Source organism: Sparus aurata, chromosome 1 (assembly GCF_900880675.1).
Source record: "Sparus aurata chromosome 1, fSpaAur1.1, whole genome shotgun sequence".
NCBI lineage: Eukaryota > Metazoa > Chordata > Actinopteri > Spariformes > Sparidae > Sparus > Sparus aurata.
This window is the reverse complement of record NC_044187.1, coordinates 14,199,183-14,218,198: the sequence shown is the minus strand read 5'-3', so window position 1 is coordinate 14,218,198 and position 19,016 is coordinate 14,199,183. Positions and strand designations below refer to the sequence as shown.

Here is a 19,016-nt window from a genome sequence, read left to right as displayed (position 1 = left end):
AAAGTATCTTAAAATGGAAAGTGTGCTTAAGTAGGACTGCATGTCACTTTTGATCTACTAATCCAGCGTTAAATCTAAGTACTACCAAAGTAATCTATCTTTATGAGGATATTACTGGTTGATTAAGCGGTTTTTAATACCATAAACTGCCATAAAGCCTGATACAGTCTGCATAAACTCCGTACAGGCCCTTCCTTTGAAGCAGTAGGCTGTAGGTGACTGGTGAAATGAGTGTGCAGCTGCTGATTGTGTGTGTGTGTGTGTGTGTGTGTGTGCTTTGGAGGGAATCCTTGAGCTTAAAAAAGTTTGGGGAGCTTTCTTTCTATTCCTACATACAATCATCACCACTACAACCACCACCACTATCATCATCATCATCATCATCATCATCCACGCCCCTCCCCCCCGCCCTCATCGCACTGTTTTCCCAGATTTATTCACGTGCAGCTCGCTCCCGCCTCACTCAGACATTCTGTCGCCAGCGCCGTGACGTCACCTACGCCAGGAGCCTCCTCCGCTCGGAACGTTTCCCTCCGCCTGTCTTCAAGATAATCTAGTCCCCCCCTCACCGCGGCAACCCTGAACTTGACTAACGAGCTCGCGATAAAAAGCCGAGCAGGCTTTTTTTAAACATCAGATGAAGATTTATACTATTTGACACATTATTTTCTGAATGATTAAAAAAAATAACGCCTGGGCTGATTAACACTGCAATTACTCGTGTGTTCCATTGAGTGCCTGTCATGTTAACTCGTGTGCACTTTATTTATTTATTTATTTTTTTAAATTGTATTTATTTCTAGATAATAATATATTGTACTTGTGAGGCATTTTCGTGCAGGAAACCCGCGTGACTTTCCCCATCATTCTCGTGCTCTGAGAGGGAACTCACGTCTGTATCTCTGTTATAATCAGATAACATAGCCTATTACAGGATCATTCTTAAATGACTCACGTTATCTCTGATGCACATACATGAACTGATTCAGCTCGATTCTGAGTGGAAATGACACCTCCTGTCCTCTGCTGCTGCTGCCCGCCTGGAGGCTATTTCCATGCATTATCATGCAATATTAATGAGATTGTGAGGAGAACTGTTGGAAGTTTCACTTTTGACATTGCAAAAATCGAGCCCCTATACACACCCAGCATGCAGGCGAATCGAGGCTGAACAGGTTGTGTGCGTGTGTGTGCATTATTGTCTTGAGGTGAGAAGTTGAGATGATGGCATGTGTAAGCACGCTCCTGTGCTTCACCCTTCTGCTCTTGGACGCTTTTTGTTCTCCTGACAACATAAATAGTGCTTATCATATCACAATCAAAGCAAGAGGGGGGGACTCTGAGGCAAGGCTTCACACGGTGCAGTTCAGGAGTTCACTTACAGATAAACCACAGAGTTGACTTGTCTTGTCAGTTAAAACTACTGCAAGACATAACAGGCCAACTTTTTTTTTTTTTTTTTTTTTTAATTCAAGCTTACTTTGCAGGCATTTCCTGTCTTTTGAATGAATAGAAAATCGAGGTGAATGTTCCAATTCCCCTCGTGCATCCGCAGAGGACTCAAAATTAACAACCCTGGGAGCTTCTGAGGTGAAAGAGACCCCACTTCTCCTCTCTTCTCTCTTTAAACCGCATCAAAACAACCCCAACATTTCACCACCTCAGTCAGACAGGCAGCCAGCTCTGACATATGAAAAGCAAACTCTCTCTCTCTCCGCTGGTGAGAAAAGCTTTGAATTTTTTTTTTCTTTTTTTCTAGCGAGAGAAAACCCCGGCATTGTCTCGCAGTTACATAATCCATTTCCACACACTGAATGAAGATGTTTGGATGTGTGAAAAGTAGGTCTTGTTATTGTCGGCGATGCATCCCCGCGGCGTGATACTCGGCGCTCAGCGGAGGGTGAGGCGGCTCCGCGACTCGCTGACGCCAGGCCGAGCAGACCCAAGACAGGCAGAGAGAGCCCAGAGGAGCACAGAGAGAGAGAGAGAGAGAGAGAGAGAGAGAGAGAGCGAGAGGAGGCACAGCAGCAGGGAGAGGAAAGGTACTGTAAACTTTTATCTTCTTTCTTCTTCTGTTTTTTTGTAACATGCTAAATGAAAAGTTTCTTTGTCGGTCTCCTCTGTTGTTAGGGTGTGCGTGGCTCTCGTTTGTGAGGAAGTAGACCCCAACAGTTATCAAGGCAACAGTAGTGTGTCAAACTTTTTTTTTCTTCTTCTTCTTCTTTTTTAACTCACAGTATCAGACTGGGGGTGAACGTGGAGCCACATTTTCCATGAAAGTGTTAGCTAAAAACTGCAGGGTTATAGCAAGCTTGTAATACAGTGAGGAAGCTTTACTGTGTGTTACAGAAAACAGCAAGTTTGATAGGGATACTGTGGAAGTGGACACTAAAAAACACCATATATTGAGCCTTAAATATCTGGTGTCAATTGAGATGCTAGTAAAATGTTACTGACATGCTGCTGTGTGCAGTGAATAACCAGGAGGGAATGAAGAAGACTGCAGTTATTAAACACATGGGAGGGAGATGTGTCAGTGAAAATGCTCCTCCTCGACTGAGAGGTCTTCAAATTGTTTGAAAAAAAGACAGAAATGTTCATTTTACTTTGATGTGAATCAGAGATAAGTAGAAATTCTTCACATTTCCAGAGGCGTTCTTTCTGTACTGAATGACTTAAACAATGAAACATTCATAAAAAGTGTTTCCTGATCAAAGTTTCTTGATGATCAGCTTATCGGTTATTCGACTGATCTTTTAAGATTGATACTCTGTAGTGGTCTCTCTGTGATAACTTATCACACTCTATGCCATTTAAGCAGTGTAGCGTGGATAAAAGAAGGTAACGTGTGTTACACCACGCTGGTTACAATCCTTTTACATCCTGTAATTTTAAAAGAAAAATGTTCACTGTCTTTTGACTGGTGCACACTTGCTGAGGCCTCCTCCAGCCGGTGCACTCAGTGTGCTTCACAGGACATGTGTCCCATGTGTGGTTTTTAGTCAGTGTGTTTATGAATCTGTGTCTGTCTTGAATGTGCATGCGAGAGAGGGAGAAAGAAAGAAAGAAAGAAAGAGAGTGAATGAGTGAGTGAGGGAGAGAGAGAGAGAGACCTACAGCAGCTAAGGCTAGATCCCCTGACATTATTGAAGATGACATATCAGATTACCCATAGGACAGGAATTTGTCCTTGTCCGTGATTTACTTCCAATTGTTTTACCGTCCTGTGTTCTCCCGGCATGCAGCCTTTACATTCTGTTTGAAAATTGAACTAATGGTTGTTTTATAGGATTGAAACGACGGGGTTGGTTTTACATCTTAAATAAACGGCAATGCAGATTTACTCACTAAACATTTGCATAAACATTTTATTTGCCTCCATATACCCGAGACAAACATCGATCTATCCATCTGGGATTATAGTAAAGACAAAAAAAACCCCTCTCAACTACGAGGTGTAAATATAGGTTAACAGCATTCCTGTATCTACAGAGTCAGTCACAACAGTAGTGAACAGCGTCAAAACCCTCCCGTGTGTCTGCACGGCCCGGTCAACATAGCCTGCCATGTGTCGGGGGTGAGGTGTCCACCCTAACACAACACTAACCCAACACTGAGTGCCAGGCATGGTTGAGATAGCTGCTTGAAACCCCATGTGTTTGCTAGTTATGTCTGCAGTGGTGTGTGGACTGGTGTGTCTGGGACACAAAGAATCTGATCCCAGTTCAGCCCTTCAAAGTCAGGACAATACTCACCACAGTTTTGGTGACAGAGGGTTTTTTTTTTCTAGTGTTTTTCCATGTCAAGTGGGAAGTAATGTGACTGTCAGATTTTGCTCAGCTGTGTATGTGTAGGTGTTTGTTAAAGAAAAGTGACCCAAGCAAGTTAAAAGAGCCTCCTAGGTCAATGCCTCATGTCTGACTGGTTATTTTCCATCTTTGCTCTTCAACTCTTTCATTTAAAGGTGTTCTGAACAGGATTTTTGTGGCCCATCACATATCATAATTGCCAGAGGCTGTATCAGCCAATGGCTGTCACTGATTACCAATCAAAAGTGATGTTTATTTACTTTATATCGTCATCTATAGTTAGTAGTTTTCAGTGGCATATACAAACAAATAAAATTAACTAAAATTAACAAATCATGTTTATGTTAATTCAAAAAAGTTGGGGAAAATTCAGTCTGATTTGTCTCAGTCTTTGAGGTCTTTGTATTCTGAAGTCACTACTCCATCACCTGGTCCCTGCGTGTATCTGGTTACAAGTTTGGTAAAATGATGTTAAGTCTCTAACTCCAAACTCAAAGTACTTTAACTCCAAACTTTACTCAGCTGAAGAACTGAAGTATTTTTTTCTGACTGTAAACTTAGCATTAAAGTGCCAAATCATGCTTCTCTGATCAGTAACTCACAGTCAGGATGTGTAAGACATTAGGTCCATTAACTGTTAGCTCTGTTAGCCGAACACACTTCAGGACACTGCTGCTCACAGGCAGGTTACAGCCAGCAGATTTTGATATGGATTTGTAGTTTCCTCTTGTAGTACAGTAACAGCATGAGAAGACGCACTCCATTTTAGTCAGCGTAGTCAGTAGAGGTCAGTTTAGTTTGTCATTTTGCTAAGTGATGGTCTGTTCATCACAATCACATTTTTATCTTGAGCCTTGCAGCACGATATGGCACTTTGGCAGCCATTAGAGGAACTTGTGTGCTTATCTGATCGGCTTCTCTGATGAGCCTTTATAAAGACCTCAAATCGCCACTATTAAGAAAACAAATATCGGCAAATAATGATGGGTGGCAGATCAGTCTGAGCACCCTCAGTTTCATAAATGTCTGCATTTGCTGGCAATTGAATCTCGTGATTTTTTGGAACAGCTTTATAAAGTAATAGTTGAGCCTGCCTGGCAAACAGGAAGGGCTGTTTAATCAGCCATTATTTAGCCATTTGGACTGATGTAAGTACAGAAATTCCAAAGATAAGTTGCCTTAACAACATTGCAAGTTCTTGTCTAGTTGAGAGAACTAAAATGTACAGTGTTGTATATTCTCAAATGCTAAATGTTCTCTGATAGTTCCTGGTTTAAATGTACATTTAAAAAAAAAAAACACTTTTCAGCCAAGTTATTTTGGCAAACTTCTTGTGCAGCTGCTTTTGTGTTGACACATTTTAGCATTTGAGAACAACTTCTGTTAAATGAATAAAAGGGTTTTGTAGAAAAATACTGAAAGAACAAATGTTTCATTGTTAATCTGCCAATATTTAGTTGGATGCATTATTTAACACCAGAAGTCACTTGGTCAATTGACTCATTGGGTTATCAACCAATTATTCAGATTTCTCTGAATAATATGTTTAAAGAAATATTGTGCCGATATTTTTCATAATCATATCAATACTGAAATGTCAAACCTTACTTTGTGGCAGCTGCTGCTCTGGAGATGGTTTCATACATCAGTGGTGCTTTGCTATGATTTGTATTTGTGAAAAAGCATGTGTATTGCGTCTTCGTAGTGTTACTCTTTACTCAGTAATGACCCTTGAAGGCACTTAATCGAGAAGTGCTCAGTGAAGAGACCAGATATATGTTGTGTTTTCCATCTATCGCTCTCCAGAACACTCCCTCTCTTAGATCTCTGGCTTCGCCGTCACCCTCACTTTCTTCCTCTCTTTCTCTTCCTGCATCATTCCCCCTCTCTCCCGCTCGCTCTCTTTTTATCTATCACCCTCTCTCTTCCTGCTCTCCTCTGTTTATAGCTTGTGACTCCATTGAGCGGGGGCTAATGGAGGCCCCGTCCAGGACCCTGCTGATAAATAATGTAGCTTCTTTATAATGCTCCGTCCCTGGGGAAGGTCCAGAGAGCATCATTACTGCCTCCTCATCCTACACAGCCCAGGCCTAAATTGATTAACAGACACTGGAGCGGTGCAAAATGATCCATGGGGCTAGTGTAGTGGCTAACAGCTCGCACCAGGTGGGTCAAAGCCTTCGCCTGTCAGTGTCGCATGATCCCACTCTGTGCTCCCATTAGCCTCAGTTTCTGTCCGGACGGCTAACTGATGGCCATAACAAGCTACCGCTAACACAATAGCGAGAGAGCATTGCCTGGACTCAGCTGAAGGGAATGTCAAGAGTGGTTTTTATGGAGCTGTTGTGTAAATGATGGTGTGTGTTTCAGCTTTTATGGGGAGGAGAGCAGTGGCCAAGGCCACTGCAGGCATCTGTGTTACTCTTCATTGACTGGGAGACTGGGTGATGCACAGACGTATAGATAGTTGAAGGAAGAAATACATCTTTATTGAGCTCACTGAGTCATATAATCAGTGAAGACAATAAGTGGTAAAGGATTATTCAGTTGACATAAAAATGTATAATCAATTAATGTAGATCAGTCACCCAAATTGGGGTTGGGCTGATAGATGATGTCATTTACTCCTGAGCCCTGTACCATCGTACGATCATGACTGTAAAGGGGCCCCACTAGACCACAAGTTGTTGACTATGTGGGAGAGGAAATTAAATGAAGTTTGCACAAACGCTACGTCTCCATGTCCTACTCGCCCCGGTGACTGCAGTGGTGAGATAACTCCTTACACCTTACGGCAACTCTGAGGGTACACACTGCCTCAGATTCAGAAACACTGAATTGGAGGCACAAGTTGAGTCATGATGTTTCACTGTGGACGTCGTCATATGCCAGTTCAGTAGACATAGCCCAACCCTAATCCAAACATTGCTGCTATTCTCAGTAAGCAAGTCAGTAATTGATAACTGATAAATTGGAAGAAGTTTCCGATAATGGCACGCCATCAGTATGGGGCAATAAAGCCTTTAAAATGTCAGCATTGACGTAAACTGATAATTACTGCTGAAATAGGTTTGAAAATAAGATTTCTTAGCAATTACTTTTGCTATTACAACCTAACCAGCGAGAGCTTTGAAGGTGGGATTACAACTGTCTTCTCCTCATGCCAGTGCCAGGAAAATAGCTACGTTCACGAAAAAAAGCAGCACAAATATGGCAACAAGAATGGATGAGATCAGTGCAGCTGTTCGGGTTGTCATTAGTCAGTCTGCAGGAATAACTTTTAAATCTGCATTTTTCTCTGATCAGGAGGCTTCGATAAACTGCTCTGGACTGCAAACAGCATGTCATGAACTAAATGTCACACTGTATCAGGAAGTGAAACAAGATGGTATTTCAGTGTGTTTATACGGGTAGTAAATCTCTAAAGATGAAAAAATACCTCCCAAATTTGCATCGAAGGGCTTTTTATTTCCTTTGAGATTAGATTTGAGTTTGAATATTCAGAATTTGTTTTGGCAGACAAGCTGCAAAAACCTAAATGTCATCATCAAGTTTATGTAGAGTGGAACTGTCAGAGAGAAAGATGCAAACATCCTAGTCTATACATAGATATAGGAGCATGGATGCACAATGGCGCCTTTATATTTTGACTGCCTCACAGACAACTCTAAACTAGCATTGTCCAAGGAACCAATACAAAGCCATCAGGACCCTTTTGGCGAGACCATAAGCATGTGGTCAAGCCAGCAGTCAGATATTTTCTGTCTGTCAAGGTTGGAAATATCCAAGAGATATGGTCTCCAGCTGCAGCAGGATGACACTAGAGGATTAGGAAGCTACAGATGTTACAATACTAGTTTTGTGGAATCTTCCATCTGAAATAGATTTAAAGTTGTCTTTCTGCAGCTACTCCTGAACCTTTGCTGATAGTGCTGCCTGTTACTGAGAGGCCATCAAAGCAGCTTTGTGGCTGGAAGTGGATCAGAAAGACTCTCTGTGTGTCTGGCTGGTGACCCTGATACAAAGGTGGTACTGCAGCATTTGCTTTTGAACTTCATGTTATATTGTTATGCTCTGTGTTTAAATGTGTCTTTTGCTCATTGCTGAGTCAGTTCTGCATCAGGCGCTGACAAGTTCACAATGTAATGCAGTACTAAACATCAGCTTTTTGAGATTTCTATGTTATATATAATTTTTTTTTTTAATTCTCAATTACATCATGACTGAGAATAAATAGAACAGTACAGAAATCCAGAAACTTTGGTGTCAAAACGGCGGCATGCAGAGACATTACCCTTGATCTTTCTGAGTGTTGAAATCATACTTTCTTGATACCAATTGAAATTTATTCATAGCTGTCACATACCGAAAGCAGGAATTGAATGTTTGGCACTGAAATGATAAATTGAATATAGTCAATTGACCGAAATTAATCTGCAACTGTTTTGTTTATCAGTGTTTTTGTTCAACTTTTTGAAGCAGAAATGTCAGTAAATGTAAAAGGTTTTGCTGCTCTTTGTTTTCTTAAATCACAGAAATCAAAGGGGATGATTAGAGATCATCGCATTGATTGTCAGGGCTGTTAGAGCATTTTTCCAATAATCTGACTTGTTGGTTTTGTGTCCTATTGCCAGGAAAATGAATGAATTTATCTACTTTGGCTCTGATGCAGCATCCTTCTTCTGGCTGTAGTCACCACTCTGTAGTCTGACTCAATGTCCCGCCCATAACTGTGCTGATTGGTTACACATCACAAGTGATATCCTGTCAACACTGAGGAGAAACACAAAACCAGTCTATCATTGTTTTTGATGGGCATTATCAATTATATAGAGCATTGAAAAGACCAACGATAACTACATTAACTGATACTGTGTTATTCCCTAATCTCACTAATTTGATTTTATATCTCTTGGTGAGACAGGGAGATAGAAGTCAGGGGTGGTCGGTTAAGGAAGGTAACTTTTGCTCTCCTACCCTGCATGTTTTGAAAAATATTTGCAGGTCTCAGCAAGAGGAAGTGATGTCACTGCTGTGCTGGTGATGACAGATAAAGAGACATACATTCACAGAACGTTTCCTGTTGCTTTGATGGGGGAGAGTTCTTCTCTCAGGATGCTGGCAGGGTGTGACATTAGAGTAGGGTCTTGTGGCATGAGAGCTATCAGTGTTGAGATATGTTTCCCCTTGATCTCAACCACACACACACACACACACACACACACACAGACAACCCCAAGTCCTCTCGTATGCCCCCTCTTATGTCAGTAGTCCCGCGTCACTTTTGATCAGCCAATGTGATTCGGGTGGCTAAGCTAAGTATAGGTGCAACTTGCTTCTTTCCTGTCAGTGTGGCTGGCAACACTAAGTGTCCTGGGCCCCCACAACACACACATACACTACACACACACAAACACACACACACACACACACACACACACACTCGTTGTAAACAGCACCTGTTCTCATCAAACTTCCCTGCTCGTTTGTCAGTATGATGTAGCCGACGCATGCAGTAGCTGACAAAGATAGAAATCGCTATTCATCCCATAATCTGAAGGGCCAAGAATAACTACAGAGCAGTCTTAATGATGTATTTGTTCCTGCTTGTAGGAAATCCAATATACTGCAGGCTTTACTGTCAGAGAGTGATGCGTCCTCACCCATGAGTCAGTGCGGATAAAAGGTGGTGGATTTCTGACAAGCTGTTTATTCGATTCTGGGATTGCGTCTCAACATTCATGCACAGCCGGACCTCAACCATAACTACGTTTTTATCTCTCTAATTGCATTCAGAAAAAGTTGAAAGAAGGTGGAACTGGAAGAGCTCAATGCGCTCTTGTTTTCCCTTTTAAAAGCGAGAATGCATGTACCTCCTGGCTGCTGAATTGCTCCTGTGGGACCCAATTGAATGGGCACATTTATCCTGGGGTCCACATGCACTTCCTTTTCATTGTCCTGCACATTGCCAGATTCCTGCCCAAAACCAGGGCCTGTTGGTTGGTGGTGTTGAAGCTTTATAGAACGTTTGCCTCAGCGGGCGGCTCATTGAAAGTCTCCTTCCTCTGAAATCTGAAAGACCTTTTCAGATTTCACATACGTTTATGCAGAATCCTCCAGCAAAGACTTTTTATTCCTGCTTTAGTTGCTACAGAGTTACTTTTTTGAGAAAGAGCAACAGAGAGGACTACAAAGTCTTTGACCTGCAGTGTCAAGTAAAACTATAGATTGGCAATATGGATACATTTAACCCCTGTATCTTAAGTGTGATATTTCCATATCGATAGGGGGAAGATGGCAAGACGAAAGTGTACTGATGAGTACTTTTAATAGTTGATTAACCTTTCACGTGTTTTGTCCACAACTCAAAGATAAGAAAGAAACCAGAAAATATTCACATTTTAGCTTGAAACAGGCGATCAATTTCATAGTTGACAACTAATGAATGAGTATTGATTAGTGTTTTTACAAAGTGATTCAGATGTTAAAGACCAAAAATTCTAGATTCTGCGTAGGCTACATATTGTTGGTAAAGTCTTTTACTGTAAATGGCATTAGTAGGTGGTGGTAATGTGACAAGCTGTACAGTCAGGAAGCTATCTGGAGAATCCGCTGTGACTCCTCTGCCAGTTTCCCAGAAGCCATGATTGACACGGCCATAACAGCTATAAAGGTGACATCATTGCTTCATCATGGGTTGTTCTGATGAGACATCAGTGGCGCTAGTGAGGCAAAAAGAGAGAGAGGTTAAGGTACACCTCAAGATACTGAAGTTGCTACAGCTTTGTGAGGGAAAGCACACAGAGAGCAGACAGGATGTGCAGAGATGCGTTTGAAATGTCTGTCAGAAGATATTTAGAAATACTCATCAGTGCTAACCTACCTCTCCTTTTTTTCTAGTGACTGTCAAGAGGATCTGATCTCACATCTTGGAGGCTGAGGATTATCTGAAAGTCCAAAAACACAAAGCGTTTTACCCTTTCTTATCTAAGACTGGACTGTCCATCACCGCTGCTCACAGTTCCTTTGGACAGAAGGGAGAGGGGAGGAGGGCGGCTCGTCCAACATGAACGTAACCTCACTCTTCTCCTTCACCAGCCCGGCGGTCAAACGGCTGCTGGGTTGGAAGCAGGGAGACGAGGAAGAAAAGTGGGCGGAAAAGGCCGTGGATGCTCTGGTTAAGAAACTGAAAAAGAAGAAGGGGGCCATGGAGGAGCTGGAGAGGGCCCTCAGCTGCCCGGGTCAGCCCAGTAACTGTGTGACAATCCCCCGCTCCCTGGACGGACGGCTGCAGGTGTCCCATAGGAAAGGTCTGCCGCATGTCATTTACTGTCGGGTGTGGCGTTGGCCCGACCTGCAGTCGCACCACGAGCTGAAGGCCCTGGAGTGCTGCGAGTACCCCTTTGGCTCCAAACAGAAGGATGTGTGTATCAACCCCTACCACTACAAACGAGTAGACAGTCCAGGTGAGTGATTTGATCAATAGGGAGAAAGAAAAATGTGCATTGGTGCATCCCCCAAAGTTTTACATGAAATATAAAATGTCTAGAATTAATCTCAATAGAAAGACTTTTTAAATTTCACGGACATCCTGGGGTTGTTTATTTTTTAGCAATTTTAAAATTTTAATGTTTTGTCTTTATTTAAGTGAAAGAATCAGAACGACGACATGGTGTGTCATAGCAAAGTAACTCACTCATTCAAAATGTCCTGACTCACATACCACAGTGAATGAGTAAGTGAGCAAGTGAGTTAGTGAGTGATCTTAACCATGAACCAAAGAGTGAGTAAGTGAGAAAGTGGTTGAGTTAGCAAAAGTCTAAGTGAGTGGGTGAGTGTTGATAGATTTAATAGCGCAACATGGCTTTTTTCTACTTGCACTGGGCGATCAGGCAGCCCTTCAGGTTAATCCCTGCTAGTGGCTAAGACCACATAACGTTCAATGTAAGTAAAAGTTTTTAAAGTTTAAAACATTTGTTTTAATCTGTTCAAAACACCAAGAAAAAGTAAATTAAAAGAAAAGACCCGAGCATAATCAAGATAAGAAGAGAGTAAAATAGATACTGACTAAGCCTCTGAGCCCTCACTGCAAAGGTAGTGCAGAAACAAGACATATCAAACACTACTTGGCCTCTCACTAAACAGAAAATGAGGGTCAGCTGACAAGATAGAAACAGCTGTGTGCAGGGTGCTTAGTGTGTAAAGGGCCAAGTGTGGGTGTGTGTGTGTGTGTGTGTGTGTGTGTGTGTGTGTTTGTTCATGTGTGTGTGGAGCAGGAAATTCCATCTGGGAGAGAATGAGGGCTTTGTTTTGGGCATGCTCTGTGCTGCTGCCCCTTTTTTTTAACATTTATGCACACATGTAGACACCCAGGCACACACACTGTCAGAATGTAACAAAATAAGCAGGCTATACATACACACACATACAAACACACACACACATCCATGACTGCGTGCACAGATTCTCTTGAGGATGGCTGGAACAGGAAGCCAGTCACCCACACACAATGGGAGGAAAGAGTTGTTGCCTGCCCTGCACACTTTTTGTTTTAGCAGCGGGTGGAAGACAGAGGGCTAAGGTGATTAAACCCCACAGCACCTGTCTGTCCACACTACCCTCCTCTTTTTCTCCTAACACCCCCCCGCCTACACACACATCCTGTCAATCTCCCCTCACTGTTCTACCAAACACCTGCTCCACATATAACCTTTGGAATTAAACTGCTACATTGATGCATTGGCCCCGCTGAAGCACACATAGGCTACCTGCAGGAACATTTGACAGCAGCACAGGCCCCATCTAAAATTTCAGCACCAGCTTTATTTATCTGCGCAGGTATTTATAGGCACAAGCGGAGCGTATCTGTGTGGTTTGTATGCACTGCACCTGAATAGCCCTCACATCAGCCAGGATATTTACCCCAAGTGATGAATTCCTCAAGAATGGCTCCGCTCAAAATGTCTTTTCAGAGCAGAAACCTGAGAGTTTGGGCCAAGTACTGCTGGCTAAGACCAAAAAGGCTGGAAGCTGACATTTAAAAAAAAATGCAGGGACATCTGCGCTCAGAATGTAAAAACATGTCGAGTGCCAGAAAGAGATTTCTTTATTTTATTGGAGTAAAATAACTCAATTCTTATTGAGTTTGTGTGGAGAGGTTTTGCATGTGTGTGAGCGTGCCAGATGATTGCAGTGCTGGAACGTTAAGACGATGAAGCATTAGACTGAGATAAGTGAAGTTCTTTATTAATCCCAGCAGTCAATTATCACAAAAGCCAAGTCACGTTAATCACAGAACAATGAAATAAAGACACTCGAACTTAAGAAACAAAATCCATTAAATAATAAAACAATCAGCTCAAATGAGATATAATTTGAAATGAAAAGTTTTGAAAGTATTCTTACTTTAGTATGTATTCAACGACTGTATAATACACTGTACATCAGCCACATATGATTGTTTATGAAGCAAAACAGTGACGTTCATTGCGGCTTACTACTAAACTACTTTTCTGACTTTTCTTTCCTCTTTGGACTGTTGCTTGGGCAGAAAAAGCATTTTGAAGACATCATCTTTGGCTCTGCAAAACTTAAGAGGAGCATTTTTCTCCCATTTGTTTTGAACTTTGACAATATAATTGCGTTGAGAAACTGGTTACTTGCAGTCCTACATGTGGGAGTTAGAAACACGCAAAAATTATCATCATCACATTGATGCAAAAATCATATAAAAATCAGTCAATCGCCCACAATGGCCAAATATACTTAGATGTTGCTAAAGTGTTATTGGCATTGTGTCGCCTGCTCTTTATTTTACAAGTTTATTTTAAGTCATAGTAGTAGTACTAAAAACAGTTAATGAAAGCTTTAAAGCATTCTATCAAATCTTTAGAAATCAAAACAGCTTTGGTTTTAAGGGTCTCTACTCACTGGAAAAACATACTGTCAATTGGTTGCATAAAAGCACTTCCTGTTTGAACCATTTTGATGTCTGTCTCCCTCTTCAGTGCTGCCTCCTGTGTTGGTACCGAGGAACAGCGAGTTCAACGCCAAGCATACGATGTTGCCCCGCTTCCGCAACCCTCTACAACAGAACGAGCCGCACATGCCGCAGAATGCCACCTTCCCAGAATCCTTTCCTCAGGCCAACACAATGCCCCCCAATTTCCCCCATTCGCCGGGAAACAGTTACCCAAACTCCCCTGGAAGCGGCAGCAGCGCCACCTTCCCTCATTCACCATCCAGCTCCGAACCCGGCAGTCCATTCCAGATGCCAGGTGAGTACAAACAGTAAATAATCTGGGACTTTTTCTTCCTCTTCCGCCAACAACAACTCACCTCTCTGCTCTTTGTTCTGCCCCCTTCCTGATGCAGAGACTCCCCCTCCTGCCTACATGCCCCCAGAGGAGCAGATGACTCAGGATTGCCCTCAGCCAATGGACACCAACCTCATGGCTCCACCCTTGCCTCTAGAGAGTAACAACCGGGGAGGTAACCATGGCAGTTACTATCTCACACACACACACACACACACACACATAGACACACACACCCTCGTTCTTGTGTTCACGGTGATATCATCGACATAAAGCTGTCTGCACCTGCTCGCCTTGATCTGCAGGTGCAAAGATTTCTGGGAAGCCTGGATGTTGTTAAAGTTTTTTTCTTCTCCTGTGGTCAAACTTGAAATCCAAGAAAAGAAAGAAAAACCTCAGCTGAGTCGATGCCATATCCTGTCTGATAAAACCTGCACAGTGTGTGGAAAGGACCTGTAAGTTTACAGTGAGCCTCTGTCTGTGGGTGCGAACCCATGGGAAGCTCAAAGCCTCAGCAAATTAAGCCAGGCCTCAGAGCAGTTTTATGAGGTCTATAAAAGCTGGGGCTTATGTCATCTCTGCTGGTGGTAATGACTTGAAACCCGTTAACGATAAGATTCACTAATTACCTCCAACTTTCAGATCTGAAATGCGGTGCGGTAATTGCTGCTATCTCTATTTTGTGGTTTGGGCTTTATTGTGCTAAAGAGCAGACACATCCAACCCTGCATCCATGATCGTTAAAGACCATACAATGGACATGTCTTGGACTCCAGAGCCATCCGGTGCAGTGCTGGTGATAATTTAATTTAATCAGTAATAGTGAGAATATAAATGATAATTTAATTGCAGAGATCTGAGAACACAGTAACATTGCTAAAAGCCAAATGAAGCAAGGTTTTAGAGGTGAGACAATAGACCGACTTCCTGGTACAAATGTTACTTGATATACTTATTTAGGCCTTTTTAATTGGCATTTTTGCCCGTGCCGAGCAAATCAAAGCCATTTTCATCACCAATTTGAATGGTTGTGCCAGAGATGGACTCTATTTTGCCTCCAAGCGGGTCGTGGTGACTTCAGATGGGCTTCATCATCATTCAGGGACGAATTGTGATTCCTTGTTGAGGGTCACAACTCATCTACTGGCAACTGCTGGCTGGCTGGCTGGTTTGGCCATCTTTGATGTTTAAATGTTTAATTTCTGCACACACACACCCTGTAGGGTTTTTGTTAAATTATTCTAACCTCACACTGGAGTAACAGCTGGACTTTGGTCTGAACTTCAGTTTTCCACACCTGACCAACATTATATTTGTACTGTTTTATGATCATGCACACAAGGCCCAAAAATCCTGCCCACACATGGTGACAGCAGTAACGGGAAGAGCTGTTGAAATGTTTTGCTGGAGGTGGGAGATTGGGGAGTTCTTTTCTTTTCCACAAGCTGCATCCTGTACTGGGGGGAGCTGGGTTCTATTGTAGGCCAGCTCTGGGAAGGGGACAGACAAAACACACCTGCTAGCCAGTGCCCCGCTACAGAGGAAGTTTGGGAGAAGTATGTGCTTAGATAAACATGATTTATTCCTCTCTCTGAGAGAGGGTGAGGCCAGCTGGCACTGGCTCGCTGTCAGATACGACGGGGCACAGAGAGCATGGCCAGCCACCTCCTATTGACTGTTTTCCGGCTCAATAAAGGCTGGCACACAGACCACAGACAGTAGGTATACTTTAAGATGCGTCTGCATTGATTTTGGTCGGCATAAATGTACACAGATGTAGCCAGTGGGTCCTATATGCTTATTCAAATCATTGTTATGGGCTACAGGGGACAATTTGGACAAAATAATTGTGCAGATGAGTAAGATTTATAGCTAAGCTTCTGCTGGCATCAGTGTTTCCTGGCAGCTTGTCTGCACATGAGTCTGCTCAGAAGAATCTTAAATGTGCATTAAATGTGTCTGTGTCTGTCTCTGCATGTACTGCAAGCTCACCCCTGTGACCTTTTAATGTGTCTCTCAGTTGATGTGCAGCCCGTGGCCTATGAGGAACCAAAGCACTGGTGCTCTATTGTTTACTACGAGCTCAACAATCGCGTCGGAGAGGCGTTCCAGGCGTCCTCCACCAGCGTGCTCGTCGATGGCTTCACAGATCCCTCCAACAACCGCAACCGGTTCTGCCTCGGCCTGCTCTCCAACGTCAACCGCAACTCCACCATTGAGAACACCCGGCGGCACATCGGCAAAGGTGCAGTATGGAAAGCCCGTCAATGACTCCAATGCACATACCGTCAGCAGACGAGACTAAATCAATTCATGCTGTCAATAGATGTTAGAAGGGAACAATAACAACAAACGGAGGAAACATTTTAGTGTGTGTATTGATTTTAAGATGACCACACTGATGTTTTGGGACCTTTGTGTTTGCTGTTGAAAGTGGCCTCTTCTTCTGCTGGTGACACTTTATTTTGCTTCCTCCCAGGTGTCCATCTGTACTATGTTGGCGGGGAAGTGTATGCAGAATGTCTGAGTGATAGCAGTATCTTCGTCCAGAGTCGTAACTGTAACTACCACCATGGCTTCCATCCCACGACTGTGTGCAAGATCCCCAGCGGCTGCAGCCTGAAGATTTTCAACAACCAGGAGTTTGCTGAGCTGCTTGCGCAGTCCGTCAACCACGGCTTTGAGGCCGTTTATGAGCTCACTAAGATGTGTACCATCCGCATGAGCTTCGTTAAGGTAAGAAGATCAGATTTTAAAAGAGAGAACAGTATCACCCTTTGACCTCTGTTTCTTATGAATTGACTCAGTCAAGTTTTAAAATTGAGTTACTATTAATACTTAACATCAACGTGTCCATTGTTCATTTTTAAGTGTTAAACAAGTGAAAATTGGATTTAGAAAATCACAAAAACAAAAATTCTCACTCTAGGCAGGGACTTTGGCATTTTTCACGTTTTTAGCAGCCACTGTAGGGGAGGGGAGAGGAGGAGAGTGCTGTTCAATTAGTTACCATACCACTACTGGACCTGGAAAACTGAACAAAACCTTATCCCCCTTTACCATCAACTCTAACTACAGTGCAATCAATAAAATATTAACATTGACTCAAGCAAATGAAGAAAAAGAACAATCTTACGACTTCATTTAAAACAATGTGTTTTCATGTATTTTCAGGGCTGGGGTGCAGAGTACCACCGCCAGGACGTGACCAGCACACCCTGCTGGATTGAGATTCACCTGCACGGTCCCCTGCAGTGGTTGGATAAGGTGCTAACCCAGATGGGCTCCCCCCACAATCCTATATCGTCCGTCTCCTAGGCTTCACTGTCCTCAGCCCTGTGGCTGTCCGTTCCCCAGCATTTTGGTCTAAGCAGCAGAAAAAATAAAGGGTCACAGATTGGCTTGTGGTTCGGCCAATCAGAGTTTTCCGGTAAACTGAAACACAAGCTGACCTGAGACCAGTAGGGCTGGGCGGGTTGGTTTGTTCTCTACTTGAAGGATGTCTGAATTGGGCACATTTACAGTCTGGGAGAGGAGTAAGCAAAGTGAGCGTGATGCAACTGGAAGATACTTGATCTTTGTGACCAACTGTAATAATTAGACCATCACACTCATCATGACGCAAGTATCCTCCCTGATCTTGCTCCCACGGTGTCTCTTTTTCATTGTTCTATTATTCTGACTCATTACTAGTCCGCATCTAAATATTCCCTCTGAAATCCAGATATACTTGTATAGCTACAATAATTATGGGACATTCCAGGTCACCGAAATTGGCGTCAGTTGTAGCCTACCGCCTGACTGCCGTGAAGTTGGCATGAAATGTACTTTAGGACATGTAAAAAGTTAGCAGGGACTTGGAGGTTGACCAACATGACTGAATTTTTTAAAATCATCTTCAAGATACTTAAAGAAGTATGCCGTTTTCCTCAAAGTGTTCCTTTTTTTTAAGGCTAATAAATTAAAGCAGTACAAAGTTGTTATAAGAAAATAATAAAATCCCATATCACAGATCATAAAAAAAATAATAGGAGGGCAAAATTAGGGGGAGTTTGAGAGTTTAGAGTGGGTTGTAGTGTGGGGCATGGCACTAAAAGGGCATTTCAGACTATTCAGAAGAAAAAAAAGACTAATGTTTAAATGTTGCTCATCTTGTGTTACACTCGTGTTTCAAATTAATTTTACGAGAAAAAAAAAAAAGAATAGTGTTTAGATATATTCACTATTAGAGTATGTGCTGTGCAGTCTGGTTTTTTGCAAAGCATAGTTTGGTTAGTGTAGTGTTACACATTTAAGACTGGTAGCTAAACACCACGTGAAGCAGAGGCAAAAAATATGAGTGCAGTTGAGTTTGTCCCTTGTTGTTACACTCTGCAGCAAAATCAAATGTGTCAAATGCGGAGTCACATTGAGGACATGAATATTTCAGTGACTGCGCTACATTCTCTGATTACATTGACTGAGCAAAACGCGTTAAAAGACTGTTATGGGAAATGTTGAGCATTCAAATTTTAATTGTTGACTGAGAAAAGGGGATCAGTTACTGACGTCCCTGTATGATTTCTTTTTTTTTTTTATAAAATGCAGATTTTTTTGCCCTTCAATTCTTTTATGCTTTGAGCAATCCTCTTTGCTATTAAACTGTATTACTCTTTACATTCTTTTTGTATTTTTTGAACATTTCTGTTTTGTTTGTCTGCACTTTCACATGTTGCATCTTTGTTTTGTTTTTTTGTTTTTCTCCTTTGTGTTTTTGCTCAGTAAAACTCCCAGAAAAGCAGTTTTATTCCATGAATATCAAGCCTCTACTGGAAGATTCAATAAATTTGTTTCATTACTTGCAACTTCTCCGTCTGTTATATGATCACTGTGTCAGGGCATGTGTGTGTGT

The 19,016-nt window shown here is 42.4% G+C and overlaps 1 protein-coding gene across 1 annotated transcript; it reads left to right on the top strand.

The window, feature by feature from the left end:
- The first annotated feature begins 1,965 nt into the window (after positions 1-1,965).
- smad1 (SMAD family member 1) lies at positions 1,966-18,969 on the top strand. Its single transcript, XM_030432107.1, has 7 exons — positions 1,966-2,042; positions 10,710-11,275; positions 13,817-14,086; positions 14,184-14,300; positions 16,146-16,370; positions 16,605-16,861; positions 17,300-18,969. Exons 2-7 carry the CDS (start codon positions 10,876-10,878, stop codon positions 17,441-17,443), a joined length of 1,413 nt encoding a protein of 470 aa, XP_030287967.1. The 5' UTR covers positions 1,966-2,042; positions 10,710-10,875; the 3' UTR covers positions 17,444-18,969.
- The last annotated feature ends 47 nt before the right edge of the window (positions 18,970-19,016 follow it).

Bases quoted from the DNA above. Each gene is read 5' to 3' on its own strand.
- smad1 (XM_030432107.1), top strand. From the start codon at position 10,876: ATGAACGTAACCTCACTCTTCTCCTTCACCAGCCCGGCGGTCAAACGG. The intron at 16,371-16,604 runs GTGCAGTATGGA...GCTTCCTCCCAG, and splicing joins CCGGCGGCACATCGGCAAAG to GTGTCCATCTGTACTATGTT. The intron at 16,862-17,299 runs GTAAGAAGATCA...ATGTATTTTCAG, and splicing joins TCCGCATGAGCTTCGTTAAG to GGCTGGGGTGCAGAGTACCA.